The 25999-nt window shown below is 35.8% G+C and overlaps 2 protein-coding genes and 1 long non-coding RNA gene across 4 annotated transcripts in view; all 3 read left to right on the plus strand.

The window, feature by feature from the left end:
- Window positions 1-25999, plus strand: part of LOC145218530 (uncharacterized) — an 80502-nt gene that overhangs the window by 39232 nt on the left and 15271 nt on the right. The window lies entirely within an intron of this gene.
- Window positions 11011-14526, plus strand: LOC145218020 (uncharacterized). The gene is made up of 2 exons (XM_080085418.1): window positions 11011-11808; window positions 13403-14526. Exons 1-2 carry the CDS (start codon window positions 11120-11122, stop codon window positions 14181-14183), a joined length of 1470 nt encoding a protein of 489 aa, XP_079941544.1. The 5' UTR covers window positions 11011-11119; the 3' UTR covers window positions 14184-14526.
- LOC145218526 (uncharacterized) lies at window positions 19277-21723 on the plus strand. 2 transcript variants are annotated; one of them, XM_080085947.1, is made up of 10 exons: window positions 19277-19499; window positions 19649-19794; window positions 19864-19888; window positions 20215-20274; window positions 20341-20406; window positions 20471-20536; window positions 20601-20666; window positions 20731-20796; window positions 20855-20920; window positions 20990-21723. In XM_080085947.1, the coding sequence occupies exons 1-10, from the start codon at window positions 19412-19414 to the stop codon at window positions 21037-21039; spliced, it is 699 nt and encodes a 232-aa protein (XP_079942073.1). In that variant the 5' UTR covers window positions 19277-19411; the 3' UTR covers window positions 21040-21723. The 2 variants fall into 2 exon arrangements, with proteins under 2 accessions (XP_079942073.1, XP_079942072.1); XM_080085946.1 differs by having other exon boundaries at window positions 20215-20406.

Genomic DNA, 25999 nt, shown 5'->3' on the forward strand with positions numbered 1-25999 from the left:
AATTGCAATTGCTGATTCCAAAGATGGACTATTCGATCATGCCATTTAAACGTTGCAAATACTGCTATCAGAGAATGATTATATCATGTAAACTCACAGGGTATTCCGCCCGACCCGAGTAAAACACATAACTTCTAAAAGTTCCTTCGCGGGCCGCACAAAAACCCTTGGAGGGCCGCATGCGGCCCGCGTGTTTGAGACACCTGGTTTAAACAGTAAGCGTATGACATAATTTACTTTCTGTTTGAGTTTTTTCATTTTGGTGGCTGGTGCAATGAACGTATCGTCAGCAGTCATTTGAAGTACTCATCAAGTTTCGTATCCAATTGCATAGTAATATAGCAATTGTAACTTTTTTGGTGGTGGTACTTTCGGATCATTTGCTACTTGCACAAGATCAGACTTTAAAAGTCAAGCTTATTTTGAATACGAGGCAAATATATTCTTACATAATGCATTTGATTTATTAAGCAACTTGTAGATTTTAGGGAAAAGACATTATGTTACGTCATGTTTTAAATCAAACGCCACTGGAGTTTAGCAGGGAGCAGAGTATTTTGCAATATCAAACAGAAAACAGATTTATGCAAATATATGGAGGAAATTTGCATGAAATGTTCAACTCACGATATCAACTAGAACCAAAAAACGGTAAGGCAAACCACTTCATATGCTTTTTTACCAAAAATACAATCAGTTTAAGTATACTGTTAAGTAAGCAAATGTGATTTAGCATCAAATTAACTTCTAATGTTTCTGATGGCCGTTTCAGTTTTTTATCCCGATGTGAATTCGATGTTGGATAGACCAGTAATCACAAGTTTGATTTGACTTATTTCTATATTTACGGCTATGGTACTCACCCTTCCAGGCTTGAGAATATTAATTTGTTTGGAAACGATTACGGAATGGAGGTAAGCTTATCCAATTTTTCTGGTGATTTATGATTTTAACGAAGTGTGTAATTGCAGATTTACTGATCAAAATTGTTATTCATACGAATATGAAGCAAATTGTCAGGGCGATGATTTGGTTTATGGTTTGGATTTCGGGTAAGCCAAAGAATATTTTTCTCCTGTTCTTAATTTTTAAGTTTCTATTCCACTATAAAGATGTGATGTTGGCAACATGATGCGATCCAGTCGAAAAATTAGTCCCTTCTTCGCCTTATCTGCGGTGGAAACTTTGATTACTGCTTCGATTACCTCTACTTTGGTGTGAGCGAAAATGAAAATTTTAAAAACAGCATTGTCTGAAAACTGAATGCGTGTTAATTTCGCATGTTTGGTATTTTTAGGTTCATTCGTTCCGACCAAATACAGATTTAAAACTTGCATACATGGGAAATCACACTTACAACCATTTTTTTACATTATGATGCAAAATGTAGGTATGGTTCGTCATATGCCAGCTTGTGTGATGTTTTGTTTTATGTCATTAATTATGAGGTATGCGTCATGGCAGATATTTATTGACACTTTTAGGTTTAACGAATTAACTCGTATTCAATACCAACGCCATTATTAAATACTGCATTACTCCTTTGTTTAGAAAATCAATACGCCAGATCCACTAAAGTAAAATCAAGGCTTTTAATAAAAATTGAGAAAGTGTATAAACTGCTTTTGTTCTGTTCACTACATAGAATTGGAAATCATCTGAAATGCGGCCAATAGAACTATACAACAGAACATACACAATAGAATATTATTTAGGATGGAAAATTCATGAAGCTATATCCAACACACTTTTTGGTTACACCATGATTTCAAGGTAAACTGATGTTTACTGCTTAAGGAATCTGACCTAAACATCGACATATTTTTTTCTTTTTTGTACCTTTCTGTATTGGCTTTTGACTTTGTAGAAGAAATGGTGTTTTGACATCCGAAACAGAGATCAACGCTGCTATGTACAAAATACTGCAGATTACTTCAGAAACCGACAGCTTTTGTGAGTAAAATATTTTAGCTGCACAAAATGACAATCCGTTGTTGTTTTCAAACGTTATAACTAACTTCGGGGGATTATTTTTAGACCTGAAAAACAAAAATCTTTGTCTTAAAAATTGAAGCTTTTGACAAATTTTAACGTATGAAGAACTCAAGTAGTTAAATTACGGATTATTGTACAAAAAGTTAAATTTATTGTAGTACAACGGAAGATACTTTTCTACATTTTCTGGCAGCAACGCTCTGTCCATACGAAGTAGCTTGCCAAATTCTAAAAAGGAAAATGAGCCAATTACAAATCACTGCCAAAAACTGCAGCTAAGATACAACAAAAACTGTCCTATACATTTGTCTAAACTTAAGAGACATGAAGTATCTAAAGCATAACTAATGCAAGAGCTGCACCTAACCCACAGCTGCCGTAAAATCCCTTGAGATCTACCAAAATTTTACACGTTTTGAGGTATGTTGAGCATCACACCACATCAACCTAAATATTTTATCTAATTGTTTACGATTTCACAATAAGTAGACAATGAGCTGTTTACAACAGTATAAAGAAGGCTACAATGTGTAAAATGAAAAGTTCATAAACAGTGCAACCTCTACGACGACACGACAATGCAGTTTGTAAACAATTGTGGGAATTTTTGACCTAACGCTATAAATTTAAACCAATTTTTGACTGTGTTTGACAAGTTCAAATATAATTGCCCTAGTTGTAACTACGCTTTTTGCCTTTTCGAGGTTTTTTAAACTTTCCTATTGCTTTAACCAGGCTGTCGTTTCAGGTCCGGATTGCTTTTATGATAATGACGTACTTTCAGTACCAATCCAAATTTCCATCGGAAACAAGTAACTGGTTAACTCGACGCTGCCACCAAGTGTAGAACATCTACCTACCGGTTTTGTTCAGTTTCGTGTTTATGGAAGAACTGAAAGCGTCTACGCAATGTGCCCTGCTGCAAAGTACGTAAACTGTTTTTCACAAAACATTACCTGACAGCCAAACCAAAAACAAACACGTTTTGTTTAGTAACAATATTTTGTTGTCAACATGACATGACAAAACTCTGCGCTAAATAAAGCATTACATGTTACTTGACATTTAAAACACCAAAAATGTTTATGAGGTTAATGTGGATATTTGAGGTTAATCTCGCCCTTGCTGGGCATTTAAACAATAAAACTTTCAGAGTGAACGATGGCTATTTTTGCCACAACTCTGTACATATTTATTTAAGATTGTATGGCTCTTAATGCCTAACATTCTTTTCCAGTTTTTGTTCCAATAATCTTCCACTTGAAATTGCAGAAAGCAACATTGTTATACATAATAATAATGATGCTGTACACGGCTTGAGGATATGTTGCTATGTGTAGAAATTAGCAACTCTATTTTTGTAACACAGGAAACTACCACCATTCAATTGATACGTATGTAAAACGAATTATATTGCCTGGTCACGTGAGTGTGCAATGAAATAATTTTAGTAACAACTTGCGGCAACATACATCACACTGAGGGAAAAATGTCATTGTTTGGGATATGAAAAACAATTTCGTTAAAATCATGACTGCAGAAGATACAGCACAATACAAATAGGTTGTTGAAACCAACTAATTATTTTAACCCATCTGCAACCGACACAAAACTACGCTGTTTAAAATTGCTACCAGTCTCTCGTTTATTTGTTTTTACACTGTTTGTTATTTGGTGAACGCATAAAAGTGTCTACAAATGAAAAAGAAACGATTCGACAAACTAAGTGTTTAAAACCGTTTGTTTCCGCTCTTGCTTTAAATATATTTTTTTGCCAAAAAAACACATATGTTAGGGACTTACTTGCATTTTTACAAACATTTGTTTTCATTTTAGCAATTTTGACATTTTTTTAACTCGGGAGAAATTTTTGAATTCGGATTTTTCTGGCTTGCGCCTTGCGTAAATAGTAGCGAGACCGGCTTGATTAAAGCAGATTTCGCAATCAATGCTATACGATCAGTATTTCGTTTGATTGTTTCTACATGGTAATATTTCCTGAGATTCAATTGTTTCAAAATTTGCCTAAATTACTATGTAAATTACGTTAATGCTAAATGTCTATTTTTTTCCCTTTCTTACTGAAAAATGTCGCATGCTAAGTGTTAAAAAACATGTGGAAGCTCAAAGCAGTTTTTCTTTGTTTGTTTTTGTTATTCAGCTTATTTAGATGTGTGGTTCCGCCTTTTAAACAATTACGTTTTTTTTATATTTTTTTCAGCTAACATATCCAAGAAGTCACGTTTTCAACGATAACGAAAAATTCGTTCAAACTTTACTTTCTGTTTATGTACAGATTTATTTTTACTTAAAAATTGCATTATTTTACTGTTAAAAATACTAAATTGTGATGCTAAACTACAACAATCATCAGCGAAAGCAGTTTGTAAGCCGAGAACTAGGTTAAAGGTCAAATGCATATATCTGAGAAAAACATTCAAAATCTTTAAAATAAACCCTAACAACCCTTAAGTTTTCTGCATTATCTAGATTCTAGACATTAATAAAAGTAAATTTGGGTCTTAAACACGCGTCCCGCGAAGTTACTTTTTAGAAGTTGTGTGTTTTACTCTAGCGGAATACCATTTTTGACTAGAAAGTTTACATAATACAATCACTTTTTTATTAGTGGTATATGTCCCGTTTTCTCAAGATGATCGAACTGGCTCACTTTTAAAATCAGCAATTGCGATAGTTGCGTCATATTTCGTACATTGCGTAATTGTAGGGCATTGTTTCCACATAAAGCAATAAAGCATTTGCTACACTGTATATCCAATGATTTTAAAAGTATATATGTTTGTTATTTATTACAATATTGTTTTTTAATGTAGCTAATGGCACAGATGAACATTTCATTTTTTCATCTTGCAATTGTGTTCGATATCGATAGTGCGGCCCTTGACTTACGAAAGTTTATTTTTGGCCACCAAAACAGTTTGAGTTTGAGACACCTGCTGCAGCTGAATGCGTTTGCAACATTGCATATAGTTGACACGCAAATTTGAATTCACAGCACAGACGAGCATACGCTGCCAAACGTTTAATTAACAAAAACGCTACATGCAGCATTTAATTTCTCCCTGACTACATGTCCTGGGCCAAAATTTTTAATTGCTTCCTGTAATACAAAAACGTGCAAACGTCAGAGGTCGCAGCTGCACAGCCTATTACTGTCAAAATCACTTTCTGCATGCGCAAAAAACTTGTCACAGTAGCCCAGTTCAGGTATTTTGAGTAGGTAGGTATAGTTAGTAGAAAGATTAATTGGTTGGATTTCTTTGTTTATAAAAACAAGGTTTAATATTTAGCCATTTGTTTGTTGAAGTTAAGTTGAGCGCGTAATATAATTGCACTTGCAAATGAAGCAAGCTAAGCAAAAATTATTATTCAACGTTTAGGTTTTCCACAAAATTAAAAAGAATCGGCGTGATAGTTTTTTCATAGATGTGTTTGTACCTGACCGATTCTATTGACTTTTCATATATCTTGCATTTGTTCCAGCTTAAAATTTGAAGTTTAATCGTTTTGTCTGACAAGTTTTAATTGTTTTGGTCTGTTCTGTATTAGTAAAATCATCAGTTCTAATGACTTTTCTTGTAGTTTTGACAAACATCTAGACTTTAAGTACAGACAGAGTTAAGTGCAGTAAGATATTTCAGTGAAATGCATAAAGTAAACAAATTGTGGCATAAAGTTGGGCTCACCAATAGTATATTTTAGCTATCTGATACTGTATAATGCTTTAATGCAGCGCTTCCCAACCGGTGGGCGTGGGCCGCGAAGCTTTTCAAATTATTACCATACCAGTATAGAAGTTTAAAAAGTTACACAGTTCGTAAGAAGTTCTCACTGAGAACGTACTTCCAAGTTTAACTATATTTCTCTAAAATATAATATTGCTTGCTATGAAAGCCGCATAACATTTTACGTGAAAGAAAGCTTTGTAACGCTAACAAAATGCAATTATCACGTCACAACAGTAATTAAACTGCGATTGTTGCATCACAACACTACTTGTATTAGTAACTATAACGGAATCGTCTTATCTTGTCAAATCATCAAGCTCAGGCTTCACATTAACAAAAGTATTGCCTGTGCGGTTATTATTTTTCTTTATTATAATTCTTTTTCCATTGTGATTTTGTCGCAATATTAAACGGCGGTCCGCCCAAAAATTTTTTTTTAGGAAGTGGGCCGTGAGTTGGAAAAGGTTGGGAAGCACTGCTTTAATGTATACTGACAACTAAGTTTCGAGGGGGCACTATTTTCTCCATTTCTGCATTTTTTAGTCGACCGCATACCACACGAACAAGAACTTTCGATTGCAAGAAATTTATGCTTACATGTGTGTTTGAAACGTACGTACTTGTTGCGGTGCATTTATGCACTTAAACAATGCAGTTGTGCTTAATATTTCAACTGAACTTGTTTTTTTGAATGATCCTTGATTTGTTTAACAAATTATATTACATATACACACTTTACTGCATACAATACTACATAACGAGAAACAAACAAGCCAATATATTTGTGTAGAACATGACGTTTCGAAAGCAACTCGCGAAATAATTAAGCAAACTAAATGTAATAACTAAGGCAATTATTTTTTGACTTGTCCAAAAAAGTCAAAAAATGTCAAAATTTATCGAATAGGTCAAAAATTGTTTACAAATTCAAAATTTTTTACATAGTCAAAATTGTTTACAAACTGCATTGTTGTGGTGTTGCAGAGGTTGCACTGTTAGTTATCTTTTACACTTTGTAACCTACTTTATACTGTTGTAAATGGCCCATTGTCTGCTTATTGTGAATCATAAACCAATAAGTGAAATAATTAGGTTGATATGGTGTGATGCTGAACACACGTGTAAAATTTTGGCTGGTCCTAATTAAATTATTTTAAGGCAGATATGGGTTTGGTGCAGCTTTTGTTTCGGTTTTGCTTTAGATACTTCATGTATCTTCAGTTTAGAACAGTTTTTGTTGTGTCTTAGCTGGAGTTTTTTGGCAGTGATTGCAATTAGCTCATTTTCCTTTTCAGAATAGGCTAGGTCTGTGTTCAGATTAAGGTAGTTAGACTTTTGCACATTAACTGTTTACTCAGCAATTTGATTCGAGCATAACCAGGATCTTATTGTTTTAATAAAGGCTGCTGAATTTTTATAGCTGTTTGTAATTTTCGAAATGCCGAAAATATCAAATACACACAAAAACAAAACTAGGATTTACATGCAAGAGTGTCCAAAAGAGTTTTGCAGGAACCCGAATGGCGAACTGTTTTGCGTCCTCTGCTGCCAATTAGTAAACTGTGAAAAGCGTTTCATAGTGTAAAGCCACCGTGCTCAGCAAAACATCAAAAACTGCTCCAAGTGACGGAGCCTGCCGACACAAGTAAACCAATGCAGTCTTTTATTCAAAGTTCAAAGAAGGACTTCAAGACTAAGTTGGTTGGGGCCTTCCTAGCGGCAGACATCCCTTTGTAAAAGCTACAAAACTTAAAGATTAAACAGCTGTTCACCGACCTTGGGCAGCCAGTGCCGTCTGAGGAATCCTGTCGTGCGCATGTAGACAAGTTAGCTGTAGGCGAGGTAAATCTAATCAAGGAGCACCTCTATGACAAGCAAGTATTTCTAGTAGTTGACGAGAGCGAAGATGTCGGCAGAAAATACTTTAATATACTCATTGGTGACATTGCAGTTCCAGAAAAGACACACATCTTAGATTGCAGACTTGTGGAGACAGTGAACCAGCACGTAGTGGCAATGAAGATTGACGACGCACTGAAGAAGCTGGACATTGAAAGAAACAATTTCGTTCTTCTGCTTTCCGATGCAGCCAGGTATATGACTGCTTGCACTACCGCAATCAAAATCCTCTTCCCGCGACTCTTCCACGTCAACTGCTTGGCTCATCTTCTGCACAATTGCGCTGAGAAAGTGCGCGGTAACTTCCCAGAGGTTGACAACATCATTGCAACAGTCAAGGCGGTGACAGTGAAGAACAAGCACCGGCGCTACAAGTTTAATATGATCAGCAGTCCGCCACAGCCAGTGCTTACTCGCTGGGGGACGTGGCTAAAGGCTGCAGAATGGCGAATAGTTACTTGTATGTTTACGTTTTTCTGAACAACAGAATATGTGAACTTGGGCAACACGATGCGATTAAGCCGATCAAGCCGAAAAACGCATCCCATAATTGCCTTGTTTGCTGTGGGAAACTTTAACCGCTGCTTTTACGCAAAATACATTCTAGTAATGGAATACTCATAAATAAATTATCTGTATATATTTTTTTATGATTAATGTGCACAAGACACAGACTTAAATAGAAGCTGACAAAAAAACGGTTGTCATTATCAGTGAAAATATAATGTACAAGCAGAAACAAGCGGGTTTATATTACAGTTAATATAAACGCGCTTGTTTCCGCTCGTACATCTTATTTTCACTGATGTCTGTTTCATAAAATGAATACGTTTTGTTTTACATCGCTGGAAATTTGTTTTTTTAGGATCATCAATGTGTTCAGGTTGTTTCTTATTGACAAAATACGGAATTAAGTGTTTGGTACAAGGGAAATCACACTCTCAACAATCACTTTTTTACACTATGAAGCACAATTTCGAAATGAAAAGTAGAAACGATTGGTGAAAGACAACATAGCGACACAATTGCACTAAAACAATCACCGAGCCAGAAATAACTGCGCAAAGTTGAAACGTTATTGAGCGCAAATAAGTGGAGAGCACAAATGGTGGATGATGGCTAAACGCGCTGTAGCTACACCGTCACTATAAGGCGTTAAGTGTCTGGGGATCACAAGAAAGTGAGGTTGGCGCGTTGAGAATAAAAACAACTGGAGGTGGGACGTTGGTGGAACAAGTCGTGTGAGCCCTCTAAACTAACCACGCGTGTTAGGGAAAGAGGGTGGGGTTCCAATCTTAAGGTAAGCTTGCAAATGCGCCAAACGTTCTTGACCAATTGCGAAGCGATGGTGTTTGCCGTAATGGAACACTTTGCCGGGAGAGTTGACGACCTGCCAGTGAGTCTATTAATAATGATCCATGTTTTACGGCTGGAATGTGTAAAGTCAATGGACTCCACCGCTTCTCTCAAGCGATGTCGACGTTGCTCGTTAATATAGGACAGCTGTAGTGTGGCAGATGCTTCCGTCTCGTTACCATATGATGCAGTAAAAAAGGCTCTATAATAGCGTTCGCATTCGCTGTCCATACACGGCGTGTACGTCTCTCGATAGCCCCGTGGAATGCTCCTTATGGCCGTTCCCATACGAAGATTACAGAAGTCCTGGTACGCCAGATTGAAATCTGTTTTTGTTTAACTTGTGAAACTGGTAATTTAAGTCTTAGCTATGTTTAGTTATTGGAGTCAGTAAACAGTAGTGTTAAATATTGCATTCGCTGAAAGTGGACATATCGGCCATTATATAATATATACATTCACATTGTAAACATTCAGGGGAGCTTTAATTTACGTAACTTGAGGGCTTTAGATTATTTGGAAAACAAATTCGTTTCGTATTGCGAATATTATGAACATTGGTTGGATAAACTGTCTGCAAAAATCAAACGTTTGTACGTAATTTTCGCTACTCTCGCGCTTTTAGGACAAAACCAACAAGCACCCATACTCGATTAAAAACCAACAAGCAATTCGGAAAGCATTTTGATTTTATCAGCGCCAGTGGACTGTGTCCGCTAAGTGGTTTGACCCAGTTCGGACCATCATGAATGACGCTTGTAATCGCGCTGAAAAGGGAAATTGTTATACAGCTGACTACCACATTGCAAAGCCAGTTGATGCCAGTAAGCTTGTGCCTTCAGTGGAAAATAAGGCTTAGCAAAAAGTTTATTGCATAAATGTTAGGCCTTTGTTTGATTCTGTAAACAATATAATGCGTTAGATCAATGTCTTCATAAAAAAATACTTTTAATGTTAAGCTCTTCATTTCTTTTGGCAGTTTAAAAGCCGTAAGTGTATTCACGGAATAGTTATTATAAACTTAAGACGTTTTTGCGTTTAAACCAACATGTTTGTTTATAACCAATTATAATTAGTTTCCTAACAATCTGAAACAAGGCGTCATGTACACCCGGGAGAAATCTCTGTGACGTAAACATTACCAAATTAGTCTACAAAACGTTGTGATTCAAATGAACGTGTCACTATTTTTGTGTAATTATTCAATCTTCTGCTGGTGCTTTACATGCAATCGCCCGTTCTTGCGTTCGCATACCTACGATATAGTACTTATACGTTCCCGTTTTCGTTACGAAAAGAGAACGCGTTCTTCTCGGGACAGTCGTCCAGTGTGAATGCTGGGCTGATTGCACAGTGTTGTTTCCCGGAGAGTTGTACGGTTGTTGGATTTAGTTACTTTGAGCTGAGTGCCAGATTGCAGTTGTTTTGGCAGTTGAATGTTTTAGCCTTGTGTCTTGTGTGTCATAAAATTGTTTATAGATAAGGTCATGTTTATAGATTGATTTTGCATTAGTTGGTTTGGTATAGTTTCGGAGTCTTGTTATCGGACACATACAAAACACTATGTTTGGTACTGTACGAACTATTTTGCCGTTTTCGTCCGGTATAAGTTACAAACGTAATCGGACACGCAGGAAAAGGAAGTTGTTGCACAGCTGACTGCCACATCGCGAAGCCAGTTAATGCCAGTTAGTTTATACCTTTAGGATTAGGCCGATTTTTGGTTTCGAAAAAACTTATTTTGCGCCGCACAGCAGGTTTGTCAAGTCATTTTGCTTAACGCCTAATATGTGTATTGGGATTCAGTTTGAATTTACTTGATATTGTTACATAGTGCTTCGTATTTTGGTCATTACTTCGTGGAAAGGAATATGCAGTACATTTATGGAATTTGTAGTATTACGTGAATATATTTTTGCCTCTACGTTCTTGAGCGTAACAAGTTTGTTCAGTTAGATTTGTGACAAACGATTTTAAAGATATGATTCGGATGTTCTAAACATATGAGCGCCAAACATAAAAAATTTTGTTCCTGGTATCTTGTTTTAGCTGAAAACACAGTAGTCGCAAGTAAGACAAAACATTTTTTTATAATACCTAAAGAATAAACTTAAAAAAATATGTCATCTCCGGATTTGGTCTCAGAGCAACGTGACATTTGTGATCAAAGGCTTATTGAAGGTGGAAAAGTAAAACGACATATGCTGAAACACAGCAATGAGAAACTTCAGCGATGTGATGTTTGTGAAAAAACTTTTGACCGAAGTAAAAATTTGAAGAAACATATGTTGACTCACACTAAGGAGAAATCACATCGATGTGATGTTTGTGAAAAATGTTTTGCTCGATGTGGAGATTTGAAAACACACATGTTGACCCACACTAAAGAGAAACCACATCGATGTGATGTTTGCGAAAAAAACTTCAGTTTCATTTCCAATTTGAAACAACACTTGTTAACCCACACCCAAGAGAAACCTCATCGATGTGATGTTTGTGAAAAATGGTTTGCTCGATGTGGAGATTTAAAAAGACACATGTTAACCCACACCCAAGAGAACCCTCATCGATGTGATGTTTGTGAAAAAAACTTTAGATCAATTTCCAATTTAAAAACACACATGTTGACCCACACAAAAGAGAAACCTCATCGATGTGATGTTTGTGAAAAAGGGTTTGCTCGTATGGGATGTTTAAAAAGACACATGTTGACCCACACTAAAGAGAAACCACATCGATGTGATGTTTGTCGAAAGAGTTTCAGTGACATTTCAAAGTTGAAAAGACACATGTTGACTCACAACAAAAGGTAACTTTATCTGTGTGAAGGTTAGCTGAAATTGCTTTTTTTGTATGGATTTTCTTTCTAAACAGTTTTTGAAAAACATGTACCACACAAAGTAACAATAAAAACGGTGATTCTGCGTACATTTAACGTTGTTCACCAAACCATTTAAATCTACTGTAGTTTAAGTTCGGCGCCAGTCGATGGGATATTCGACTCCTTTACATTAGTAATTTTTTCAAAATATTACAAAAAACACTTTGATCCGATTACGCAATGTTTTACTTGATGAACTCGGTTAAAAATGTTTTGTTAAAATCAATAACGACGAAATATTACCTTGTTTATTTTTACTGACACAAATAAAACTCGAGTTTGTTTACACACCCGGGTAAGCTTCAGCATTGTGTATGTTTTCGTTTAATATTGTTTTGAATTTCAATTGGGCGAAAAAGTGATATTTTACTTGTATTGAACAACAATAAACACGTTGATGTACGTTACCTTTGGTTTAGAATTTGTAACACGTTGAGTCAGCAGGTCGCAGTCGTTTATAGTATTATATATATATATATATATATATATATATATATATATAAGTTATGTTAAATTTTATATCGTATGATGATGATTCAGTGGTTATGAAAATATTGAAAGTGTTGAGTGTTTAATAGTTTAATCAAATCAACTCTAGAAAAAAAATTGTTGCACAGTTTGCAAGCCGGTGCATTGTTCAGAAAACATTACAATGCTCCAACGAATCTGTATGTTACGTTTGCAAACTTTCGGTAAACAGACCACACAATCGGTAAACATGCGACTGATTATATTCGTTAACTTAGGAAGGTGAGGCAAAGTGACAAAAGCACGCTCTTTGGACTGAATCTTTTTCCGTGCAACCTTAGTTTTTCGGTCACTGATAATGCAGTTCGGGTAGCCGTTTAACTGCAGGGCCTCGTGTACCCTTCGCAATTCAGTTTTACTGCCCATAACATGCTACCGTCCATAATTACACTATTAACTTTTCTGGTGCCAAGGTATTGACGAGGGAAAGGCGCCCGTTCGCTGATCTGTCCGGCACTTTGATATACAAAGGCTTTGGTTTAAACCGTGGTAGGACTTCAACCGTATGTGCTGGTTAGTTTCTAGACTGGATGTGCTGGTTAGTTTCTAGACAAAAACGAGCATATTTTATTCTTGGATACAGAAATTTCGAGACTCCTGGACTGCACACTTTTGTTAAGCGTGCATCACAAACGAACCAGTATTACAAGGTACCTACAGTTTAAAATGAGTATAAAAACAGATGTTCTAATGCCGATTAGCTATAGGTCGCATTTACAACACTTAACTAGGAATTTTATCCACGTTTTATCAACGTATTATCGCCGTTTTCGCGCCAGTGTCTTTTTATGTTTACTCGCGGGGTGCTATAAGAACGACTGTTTAGGTAGCTCACGTTACCCTGGTGTAGACCCCCGTATAAGCGGTCGAAACACCGTATGACTTGTTCACATTTGCCAGGCAAAAGAAAAGTCTATCTTTTTTCAGCTCACAACGTACCAATCGCAGATCAGCATAACGATTTTTTTATAACACCTGAATAACTAATTTAAAGAGAGATGACATCAACGGATTTGGGCGTGGATGAAGCTGATATTTGTGATCAGAGGTTTTTGGAAGGTGGAAATGTAAAACGACATATGCTGAAACACAGCATTGAGAAACTTCAGCGATGTGATGTTTGTGAAAAAACTTTTACCCAGAGTTCGACTTTAAAAAGACACATGTTGACTCACACCAAAGAAAAACCTTATCAGTGTACTGTTTGTGGAAACACATTTATTCGGCTTGGAATATTGAAACAACACATGGTGACACACACCAATGAGAAACCTCATCGGTGTGACGTTTGTGAAAAACGGTTTGCGCGTAAAGATGTTTTGAAAAAACACATGTTGGTTCACATAGATGAGAAGCCTTATCGATGTGATCTTTGTGATACTGGATTTACACAGAGTGGAAATTTAAAAAGACACTTGTTGACTCACACTAACGAAAAACCTTATCGATGTGTTGTTTGTGAAAAGAGATTCAGGATTAATTCAAATTTGAAAACACACATGTTGACCCACACTAAAGAGAAACCTTTTCGATGTGATATTTGTGAAAAAGGGTTTGCTCGTAGTGGAGATTTGAAACAACACATGTTGATTCACACTAATGAGAGACGATATCGATGTGATACTTGTGGTAAAAAATTCACTCAACATGGAAATTTGAAGACACACATGTTGATTCACACTAAAAAGAAACCTCATCGATGCGATGTTTGTTACAAAACATTTACCCACTCTGGAAATTTGAAAAGACACATGTTGACTCACCAGAAAGTGTAACTTTACCGGTGTGATGTTCATAAAAATGTTTACTTGGGCTAAAACATTGCCTTTTTGTGCGGATTTTGTTTCCTAACAAGAAACATGTATCTCACAGAGCAACAATAATAAAGGTCACCCTATGTACAGTTAACGTTGTTCACCAAACCATTCAAATCTTGCATAAATTATGTGGGAAATTTGGCAGCTGTCAATGAAATATCCGATTGCTTTAAATTAGGAATGCCTTTACAATATTACAAAAAAAATTCTCGTTTGGTGCTGTTTTGTATTTTCAGTGGTCGTATTTCAAAATGACTTTTTACTGGGATTGAACAACAATAAACACGTTGTACATAATGTACATTACTTTCAAAATTTTTATAATATGATAGGCGTTGAATGTTTAACAGTTTAAACCAATTAACTCTAGTTTGACATTGGGTAAAATGTTTAAACAGACAAACCTAAATAGAAAATTCAAGATTAAATTGAAACACATTGGTATCAGAAAATTCTGGGATGAACAGTGAGAAGCTTTTAGGACATGGTCTCCAATGAAGCAAGTTCTTGTCGCTTCATACGCCTTCGGTTTATGGCAAGTTAAAGAATCGGTATGAGGTGTTGACTAATTTCTGTTCAATTCTTTTCAAAAGCGTTTTTGTTGGATTTTATGGAACCTGCCCAAGCTCGTAAAAAAACGTTAAAATAATAAAATTATTATGTGAAATTAGTAATGGTCTGGACTATAGTATAAATAGACTATATTAAAAAACTGTAACGTAGTCAGACACGTACATAAATATTGAACAACATAACTTTTTACAAATGGTTATCACTAGTAACTGCTTGGGTTTGTATATTTAAGGACTGAAAGATATAAGTGTGTGCAATAAAAAAAAAACTGTTTAAACATGATGCTAAAAAATTTTCCTCATGTTCGTTTTCGCAACAATATTAGTTTGATCAAATTAATATCTGACCGACAAAACGCATTGACACTATGCTTGGTGGTCTATCCTTACCTTGTTACCCCTTTATTTTGCACTTCGATTGTCGGCAAACACCTTAGTTTTCTAAATGAAATGCTCGACGTCATTTTTAGCTCACATAAACGTTTATGGCTATAAATCATCAAATCTGTATTGTGATATAATTTCAAACCAAAATAGCTTTATATCAATCTAAATTAAATAATATTTTGTTAGTAAACATGATTTGTACATTGGTAATCATACAAGATTATACTGGATGTCATTGTTCAGATTAGTTGAATGCTTACCATGTGCTGGGTTAAATGCACAAACTTGTCAAACACAACATGTAATTTTATCATAACAATATCATAAATATGTACATTTAAGGCAAATAGAGCATCATCATTTGCTTTTGCCAACGAACCACAGGTTCAAGCTACTTGAAACGCAAAAAAACGCACGGTAGGCGAACTCTCACTTATTTCTGCGCGATTTAAGGCCCGAAATTTGTCATGCGCGAAACAAGACAGGAAAAATAAAGCAAACAAACTTTTTGTAGGTCTGAGTGCAACGGTTTTGCCTTTTGGGGTTCCTTTTCGGTACTGTTATCTAATTGCGAACCCATTCAAGTTTTAATTAATTTTCTGCTTTTAATCATCAATCTCGTTGTGCCCGAATTCATCAGTTGTCGCGGACCCCCTGCTGAATTCTTTTTGACAAAAATTATGGTTTGGACATGCTCTTGCTCTTTAAGGTTTTATGCAAAATCGATAGAAGATAGGCAACAACTTTTTCAGGGAAAGTTGTTGGGTATAAAATTTTCTACAATTTAAAAAAAATATTTTTTCAATGACGTCATCACTTACGAAATGACGTCATTTCAATTCTATTTTTTCATAAAATTGCAGTCAATTGATGTTTTTCGTTACAATTATTAGTTCCAAGTTGTTTTACAAACAATTCCTTCAAAAAATATTGATGTGCGTTTTTTTCGATGACGTCATTAATTAGCCCATGACGTCATAATGAACAATTTTAGTTTCTTGTTTTACTGTAGTAAAGGACAAAATTAATGTTTTGAGGGTATAAAACTTGTTTTTAGTAATAATTATTGGCAATCTTTCCAATTTACTGACTTATTCTAATGTTTACCAAATACCTGTACACATAATGCTTTCACAAGTGTTTGTACATGGGATGTTTATTATGTATCATTGCACCAAAACATGTAAAATTTTGAAACACAGTTCACAGAAAAACCACAATTCCAAGCATTCCAAAGGAACTTTGCACTGATTCTTCTGTATTTGTTGTCCATTTATGAGGCCAAATCCTACCATCATTTGACAAATATAAATACAGTTGATGACCAAATACAATCAAAATATAGGTCAGCAACCGTAAACTTCTCGAGTCAAAAGGCTTCTACAACAGATGTTTTCGTGATAAATAATTGGTGTCACCACTAATAGTAGCTAAACTGACTGATACAGCACTATATTCAAGCAAACCAAGGCAAATTCACTGCCCCCAACTACCCACTTCCAAGCCCAATTCAGCTGCACACATATCAAATTGTAAACAAAGATCGCCGCAACACGCACGCAAAGCCCTGAAATCAACTTCAAACAGCTGTCTGTGAATCAACCAAGCGTAAAATAACAAAAAACGGCTCAAAAACAAAAATTAGGAAAAAACATGTTTTTTTCCACATTTTTACTTTCTCCTTACAGTAATTAATTTTTTTCAAATACTGACATTTCATTTTTTTCGAAGAAATTGAATCCAATATGCATAATCTTTCAAACGCACCCCAGTTGGAAAAAATATTCGCACTGATATGATTTTTATCGCTGTTTACAAAGAGGCATGTCTCGGGGCGCATTTATGCGCCCCCCCCCCGCAGTTAAAGGGTTAAAGACAACTGCTGGTCTAAACGGACTTAATAACCCGCACCTATTTCCTGGATCAGTACAAGCAAAATGCATCATTGGTAAAAAAGAGCTTAAAAATAAGTTTACATCTTATCTATACTTGCTAAAAGGGCTTTGACAGCTTTAATACAGCTTTGACTTACTTACACATCTGTTTGTTGCGCGTGTCTGTGCTGACACAAAGCAAGCAATTAGTAACAAAAGGCCAATTAGAAAAGTGTATACTCGTTCGTTACATTGACTCCAGCGAGATATATTGTTTCAGATGAAAGTTGCAGGTGTTTCCCGCACACTTGACAAACCTTGGGAATTTCGCCAGCTCTAATAAAAATATGTCCTTGCAGAGTTAGTTTGTCCAGTTTCATACCAATATCAATGACGCTTGTTATAGGACACGCTGGAAAAAAGAATTGTTACATAGCTGACTGTGATACTGCGAACCCAAATAGTTCCGGTAGAAATATAAATTTTGATCTGCAGATTGTTGATTGCATTAATGTTTATTCTGTTTGCAAGCCGCAGAAAACATTATGATGCCCCAAAGAATTTGTATGTCAGGTTTGCAAAATTGCTTGAAACATAGTAAAATTCAAGTGTTGGGATTGAATAGAAATTAGTTGCTTTACATGTTACGCCAATCTTATGCTTCAAACTTCGGTCTATATTACATCCGCGGAAGTAATGTGCAGTAGGAATAAACTGTTGCTGACAGGCAAAATGTATCAAAAATTTTAGTTCATTCAGCAGTTTTTATTATAATATGCCTACGTTTCGATGTCTTATACGCGACACATAAATTGAGAACACAAAGTTGTTACATAGCAGCAAGAGTGGTAAAACACACACAATACGCGGTGGTTAAAAAGACTCTTGGAAACCTCGCTTGTGTAAGTCGGTTTCGCTCGCAAACACTTTGGCAGCAGAAAAATTAATGGTGTGATTATGCACATAAGCATGTTTTGCTAATGCCGATTTTTTTGCATCTTTCTTGGCCACATTCCTTCCGCTAAATCTCATTGCACTCTCCACAGGGTATTGCGTACACCACGCCCTTTGTCGCGTTTGGATCTATGGATGGTGACTTTGGGGTGCGACAGCAGCTGACGTAGGGATGACTGGTTTAATCCCTACCAAGACTACAAAATCGGTCAACATGCGACGGATTACATCCTATGATATGGCAAATGCTTCTTGAAGGAGTGACGCGTACTGTCAATAGAAACGTAATTAATTTAAACTGTAATGCCAAAAGACAAAAAGCAAAATTGGAAAGAGTATTGGCAAAACGACGTAGACCTGGAAAACGAACAATAGATTTATAAAAGGCTTTATGATGCTGTTAGAGATTTTAGTCACTACCAAGAGACCTAAGAGCGGTTTGAACGTTAAAAAGTGAGCAGTATCAAATACCAGTAATGAGAAGGGTTTCTTTAAAAGATACAATGGCGTTTGATATTGGTAACAGTCTTGGTAGTGGACCCCTTTCGCATGGTTTACTTAGCGCAGCATACAACATAATTCATGAACATATGACTCGGTTAACAGAAAACCGTCACTGGAATCTGGGCTCCTGTTACCACAATGCACCTGCTTCGAACTGAGTGACACACGTTTCCATTCAAGGAACTATTGTTTCAACTGACTCATTTAACGGTTTATGCGTCGTTTTTGCATGCCAAAACAAAAAAAACGTGCGCGATTCAAATGTACGTGCGCAATCGTTTTTGTCGTATCAAAAACACACGAATAGCTGAAAAAATAGAACTTGCTGAGCGCAATGGTGGCACGATTATAACAGAAGCACGCATTTACTCATTATTGCAGAGTGGTATTGTATTGTTATACGTGTACAGCTACGCATTTCCGCTTTAAATCAAATCCATTGTTTCAAGGGATTTCCAATTTTATTTCACAACAACATGCGACCTATATATGAGGTGAAGCATACGAAGCACTTTGACTGCAAAGTAGCGTTGTTAAACTGAAACTTGTTGTGTTTTAATATTTAGCATCATGGAAATTATACAATGTTTGTCACATTAAGTGTAGAATAGGGCTGTTATCTGTAAAAAGGTTTTTAAATTAATCAAATAATAGAAAATTTATAGCGTTTCAAATAAAGGTAATGTAATGATTAATTTTCGTTCGATTAATATAAGTTATTATGACCTTGTTTCCCTTACATAAATTTTACATTCTATGATTTCGAATTATGCATTGCCTCTAAACGTCTGCTATGAATCTGAATTGTCGCCCATAATTGTTTGTTTGGGATAAAAGCACTCAGCCAGATGGACATGCGTAAACTTACATTTTATTTTCAGGTTTTTATACGTAGATGTTTAAAATGTCTGATGCCAAGCCTCGAATATCAACCTCGAATATGAGACAACAAACAATGACTTCAAGTTTTTCAATGAACCCCGGTAGGGAGTAATAATAAGATTAACTCTTTCGATATGTGTCGTGAAGTTAAATCTTTTGTTTGTGTTTAAACTGTAATTTTTATGTCAGTTGTCGGCTGAATTTTCACAAAATTTATCAGTGCATTACAACAACACTTTTTCTGAAAAAGATATCATTGCAAATGAATCAAATGAAACACCCGAAATGCTTCCAAGAATGCAGAACATGTTACGTGTGAATATGATCTTAATATGTGCGATTGTGATTCTGACGTTTTTGGGACTCATTTTCGGGATAGTTAGTTTTACAAACCAGGTTGGTAATATATGTTGTTGTTTCATCACTTAAAAAATGTAAACAACAGTTTTTGTGATGTTGTTTCAGATCGCTTTTCAAGAAACTAATCAAGGTATGTCAAATATCAGAAGCATGTATGTAATGACGCTAAAACGTAATTTTGTGTTAAACCTTTAAAAACATGTGTTCAATATTAATGATTCAAAAATAGATTAAAACAAAGATAAGTTAAATGTTACAAAGATTAACGGAGAAAGCAGTAAACAAATTTATGGCGGATTTAAATACAGATCAATAAATCTTCCTATTTTGAATACATCTTAATTTGTAAACAATATTTGTAGCAACTATAGCAACTACTTAAACAATGTTGGACACACCAGAATCTGTTTCCCTTCTCCCAAAGATTTATTGCACACTTTATATATTTTGCAACAGTGAAAAACCAACAAACGATCTGGGATACGACTGGATCAGTGACAACACAAACAGATCCGGGTGGAAATTTTTGTTGTAGTGTTTCTCCCTCTCAAAATTTAATTGATGTTCACTTGATATCTTTAGCAACACAGACAAACCAACAAACGATCTTGGGCACAACTGGGTCAAGGGAGACACAAACACAGTCGGGTATAAATGTTTGTTGTTGTTTCTGCCCCTCAAAAATTAATTGATGTTTACTTGATATCTTTAGCAACACAGACAAACCAACAAACGATCTTGGGCACAACTGGGTCAAGGGAAACACAAACACAGTCGGGTATAAATGTTTGTGGTGGTTTCTGCCCCTCAAAAATTAATTGATGTTTACTTGATATCTTTAGCAACACAGACAAACCAAAAAACGACCTGGGACACAACTGGATCAGGGACAACACAAACAGATCCGGGTGAGAATTTTTGTTGTTGTTTCTCCCTCTCAAAATTCAATTGATTTACACTTTATATCTTTAGCAACACAGACAAAGATACAAACAATCTTGGACACAACTGGATCAGGGGAAGCACAAACAGAGCCGGGTATAAATGTTTTTTTTATCTCCCCACGATTTAATTTGTGTACACTTTATATCTTTAGCAACACATGCCAACCAACAAGCGGTCTGGGACACAACTGAATCAGTGACAACACAACAAGCACCGGGTATGAATGTTTGTTGTTGTTGTTTTTTATCTCCTAAACATTTAATTTTTGTACACTTTGTATATTTAGAAAAACAGACAAACGAAGATCAAAGTGCCTACGGTCATGAGGTTCGTTAATATAATAGAACAGCTTCAGTATACCAAGTGTAACTGGTTGCTTGTTCAGCGCACATGCAAAAACGATTCCATATTTACATTGAAAATAGTAGTACTGACGTCATAATGATGACGTCATATTTTTTGTTTAAGTATTGCGTGTTATCAAAATTTGTGTTAAACGGTTATTGTTTGGTATTGGTGTCTTGATACCTGTTTTATATTCAACAGTATTACAGCCGTGTTGTTTGTTTGTTTTGGCCACCGTGATTGATTGTTTGCTTGCTCGTATAAGTCACCCACACGCTTTCCCACTCGACCAGCTCAACACGATTGAGACGCAACTCAGTTAGATTAAGATTCTAGTGAACACGTTAAACCGGCGTAAAGTTATTGTCTACTGTATGATAAAACGACAATTTAGAAAAAACAAACATAGTGTATAGCACTCTGTTACGGTTTGTTGTTGGCATTACAAGCAAACAGTCAGGCAGTTTGATAAACAAACTAAGAGAACACAGTACGTAAACACGTTTTTATGTTATATTAAAGCAAAACAAATCAGAATTGAAAGCAACTAACAATTCCTGCAAACCATGTTAGAAATGTTGTATTGATTCATAGGCGAGTGTTGTTCCTTTGCTTCCCAAAGTAGAGGTAACAACCTTTAATAAACATCCCCACTGGTTGTTGGAGACTGTGTGCATTTAACCCCTTAACGCCGTATGTGACGAATTCGTCACACTGTGCCTTACACCAATTTTTACAGTGCGTTTGGTGTTTTTTGGGCGAAAAACGGTTGTCTCGAATTCGTCTCGTCCAACTTATTCATAAAACATCACATTTGACCACCTAGCCAGAAAAACTAAAATTTTATGTATTTCCGGATTTTGTATTCCAACATTAGCAGAAAAATTTTTTTTTCATGAAACTCGCTGTCAAACTTTTTTAATTTTTATCAGTTATATGAGAAGAAAAAAATCGTGTGTACATACAAGATGAATGCCTATTCTAATGCGCAATTTTTTTCAAAAAAATTCAAAAGGTGTACAAAAAATGGGGGGTGAATGTCGTGTACCGAATTCGTCCCATTCGTCATTTGCGTCACGAAAGTACACGTAAATGGTCACGTGATCGCTAAAACATAAACACAATATTCTGGTCCTATACCAGTATTTATCAACTACATATTGTCATTTTGCACAATAATAAATAGTGGCATTGCAATGACAGCCAGTTACGTGTCAACCAATTACGTCATAACGGAAAATCTTCTGTATGACGTCATACTACCAAAACCCTAAAACATCGGAAAATCAAGTTTTTACGTTGTTTACCGAGAAAAAATACACATTTTTGGAAGCAAAACATAGTTTAGATTGAGGCAAACACAAGCGGTTGATGTGGTTTCATTCTTACGTTGTTTACGTGCAAGTTTTTGCAACGTAATACTTGGCCATTGAATGAATTATTTTTTTAATTTTATTTGCTGGCATCACCTCTTTAACGTCATAACCATCGTGCTTTGTCCTAAACCCGAATGTTAATAACTGTGTTTTCACGAACAATTACACAGAGGTCTCCAACACAAGGTTTACCACCACGCGTTGTGTGGCTCGACTATCGAAACTTGTTACATTTAGTACACCTGTTCTAGAACAAATCTATTTACTTTGCATTTTTCGTAAAATTGCATATTCCAAAATATCAAAATTCCTGGCGTCTGGGATGTTTCGTTTCGCTTTCACTAGAGACGCACAAAATGTAGGTTACGAGTATTGACAAGGCAATCTCAAAGTGGTTTTAAACGAAACAAAATTGACAAAAAACAACGGCATTTGAAATTTTTTATGACGTCATAGAAGTATATGACGTCATAAACCGATTTCGATATCGTCTTTGTCGATATAATTACGTAATAACACAAAACTTTTCATTGAAACCTAATAGTGTACGAATAACTACGAGATACATACGCGGAAATGTTTGCATTAGTTTAGTCTTTATGGACGAATGTGCCGAATTCGGTACAGCGGGCTAGCACCCCCCAAAATGCGATAAAAAAATTTTGGGGGTTCAAATATTTTTTCTTCTGCCCAAATGCTTTACAATACGCGTAACAAAGATTTTTTTCCCAAACTGATTTATATCGCCGTCGTTAAGGGGTTAAATAAAACCCTAGTGGGCAAGTTATGCACTTACTTATGTTTTTCAATTTCTGCAATAAACGCAGACTGGGACGGACCACCAAAAACCTTCCTGAACTATTGTATTGTTCTTCCGTTGAAACCGATTGCAATCCATGTGCAGCTTGACATAATGCAACGTGCAAATCAACGACCAAAATTTGTAACCATAATTGTTTAATCAATTGCTAATATATTTCATTGTAATAAGTTTGTGGACATGTAGATTAATTGCGCTTTGATGTCGATTGAATGATTTGCAAAAATCAAACATTGATTCTTTAATAAAACATACACAGACATATCGAAATTTAAGGGTATTTAGATTGATTGGGAGATAAATAAGTTTCGTATTTCAAAATTTATAAACATTGTTTGGATGAGTAGTCTGCAAAAATCGAATGCTTGTAAATGATTTCTGGTCTTCTCACTTTTTTAGGATTTAACAAATCTCCGTCGTTGCTTTCTAAAGCCGAAAGCCAAACTCGGTAATAAACCAACAAGCACTGGACTGCAACGCCGACCGCTTATTGTTTAAACACGTGAGTTGTCACGTGTGTTCGAAAGATATTAGTTTGTTTGTCACATTGGCTACAGCGAAATATATTGCTTTAGGTTAAAGTCACACGAATATCGCGCATAAGGATGCACATATAAGTTTTTGTTAAAGCACTGGAGAAAGCATGCAGGTAAGTATTGAACACTTGACAAGGCTTGAGAATTTTGCCAGCGTTAATGAAAATCTTTTCTTGCAGTTGGTTTGGTAAATTGCAAGCCAATATGTATGACGCTTGTAGTCAGACACGCTGGAAACGAAAATTTTTGCACAGCTGACTGTAATATTGCGAACCTACATGGTGCCGGAACACTTATACATTTTGATTTGCAGATAGTAGATTGCATTAATGTTTATTCTGTTTGCAAGCCGGTGCATTCTTTAGAAAACATTATAATGCCCCAAAGAATCTGTGCGTAGGGTTTGCAAACCTGTTTAAAAATAGTAAAATTTGAGTGTTGGGCTTAAATATAAATTAGTTGTTTTACCTGTAATGTCAATCTAATGCTTCATACTTCGGTCTTTATTGAAGTAATGCCTAATAGGTACTACGGACAATGTTGCTTGTATTCACAAACGATTTCCAACACAGTCTTTAGCATCCCAGAGTAAACACGAGAAAGATGTTGGCGCAAAAACGTAGATAAAAACCTTAGCGACCGATAGGTAATCGACTTTAGAACATCAGTTTTTATGTTCATCGTGTTAGCGCGAGAGTGGACGATGTGATGTTTGTGAAAAGAGTTTCAGTGTCATTTCAAATTTGAAAAGACACACGTTAACCCACACTGAAGAGAAACCTCATCGATGTAATGTTTGTGAAAAGAGCTCCGAACAATAATAAAATAAAACACTTGGGTTCGATCACGCGATCTCTTGCTTCATAAACTCGGTTGAGAAAGTTTCATTAAAATCAGTAATAGCCAATCATGGCATTGCTTATTTTCACCGACACAAATAAAAAAATGGTTCGTTTAAACATGGTGGTAGGCTTCAGCATTGTGGAAGTTCTCGTTTAATATTGTTTTGTATTACATGTGGTTGAAACAATGATTTTTTTACTTGTATTGAACAACAATAAACACGTTGTACGTAATATACAATACTTTTCACAAGTATTCCATATACATGCAAACTTTTCCATGTTATGATATTGAGATGGTTATGAAAAGATTATATGCGCTGAGTATTTAATAGTTTGACCAAATCACCTCTAGTTTTTCGCTGAACTTGGGGAAGTGTTCAAATAGACCAGTGGTTCCCAAACTTTTTCATATTCTTTTTCAAAACGGTCCCTTTGCCATTATTTCGAGGTAGAGCTACTGACGGAGTGCCTCCTAGGAGATCCAAAAGTGCTTAATTTTTAAAACGGTATATCTCAAAAAATGCTAACGGTTAGGGCTATTAGGGTCGGGGTAAGGTATTAGCATTTAAAATTCAATATAACTGACCCAAAAAATTAGTTACTAATGTGAAATTTTTAAACATTTGCATCCTAAACCAACCCTCTTTAGCCGCTAAATAAACAATTCAGCTCTTTACGCCACCTATCGAAAATTAAGCACTTTTGGATCTCCTAGGAGGCACTCCGTCAGTAGGTCTACCTTATTTCGAGGGCTCGCGGTCCTTAAGCCTAAATGTGTATTTCATAAAAACGAAAGTTGATTGCAGGATTTTAGCCAGTTGTGCAAAATTGCGCATAATAATCATTCAAAGACAGCATGCGACATCACAAACAGGACAAAACATTACGATTGTGCGCGAACAATTGCATTTTTGATAGTTGTCATTCAATAAAGGCCTTTGTTTAGCAATGGAGACAGTCGATTCTCAATTCTACTTTGATTTTAAACTTATTTAGTGGCACAAATTGACGCCAAATTAGATTATAGAATTACTTCAACCGCTTCGCGGTCCCCCCAAAATTGCCTCACGGACCCCTAAGAGACCGCGGACCCCAGTTTGGGAACCGCTGAAATAGACAAACCTGGAAAGTACTGTGAATACCCCCACTCTACACAGAAAATTCAAGGTAAAACCGAAACGAATTAGTAACTAAAAATTCTTGAATAACAGTGCGTACCTTTTAGGACATAGCCTCCAATGAAGCAAGTTTTTGTCAGTTGTGTGACTTGACAGTGCTCTATTTGAATCAACACGCAATCTATTTGATCTCAGTAGAAAAACGGAACAATATAAAAAAAAATAAACGATTCAGACTACTGACGTATGTCATCAA

Source organism: Phallusia mammillata, chromosome 3 (genome assembly GCF_965637545.1).
Source record: "Phallusia mammillata chromosome 3, kaPhaMamm4.hap1.1, whole genome shotgun sequence".
In the NCBI taxonomy this organism is placed as follows: Eukaryota; Metazoa; Chordata; class Ascidiacea; order Phlebobranchia; family Ascidiidae; genus Phallusia; species Phallusia mammillata.

Excerpts from the sequence above, each read along its gene's own strand:
- LOC145218020 (XM_080085418.1), top strand. The coding sequence starts at position 11,120 with ATGTCATCTCCGGATTTGGTCTCAGAGCAACGTGACATTTGTGATCAA. Across the intron at positions 11,809-13,402 it reads ATGTTGACTCACAACAAAAG|AGAGATGACATCAACGGATT; the intron begins GTAACTTTATCT and ends ACTAATTTAAAG.
- LOC145218526 (XM_080085946.1), top strand. The coding sequence starts at position 19,412 with ATGTTTAAAATGTCTGATGCCAAGCCTCGAATATCAACCTCGAATATG. Across the intron at positions 19,500-19,648 it reads AAGTTTTTCAATGAACCCCG|ATATCATTGCAAATGAATCA; the intron begins GTAGGGAGTAAT and ends TTTCTGAAAAAG. Across the intron at positions 20,537-20,600 it reads GGAAACACAAACACAGTCGG|CAACACAGACAAACCAAAAA; the intron begins GTATAAATGTTT and ends TGATATCTTTAG.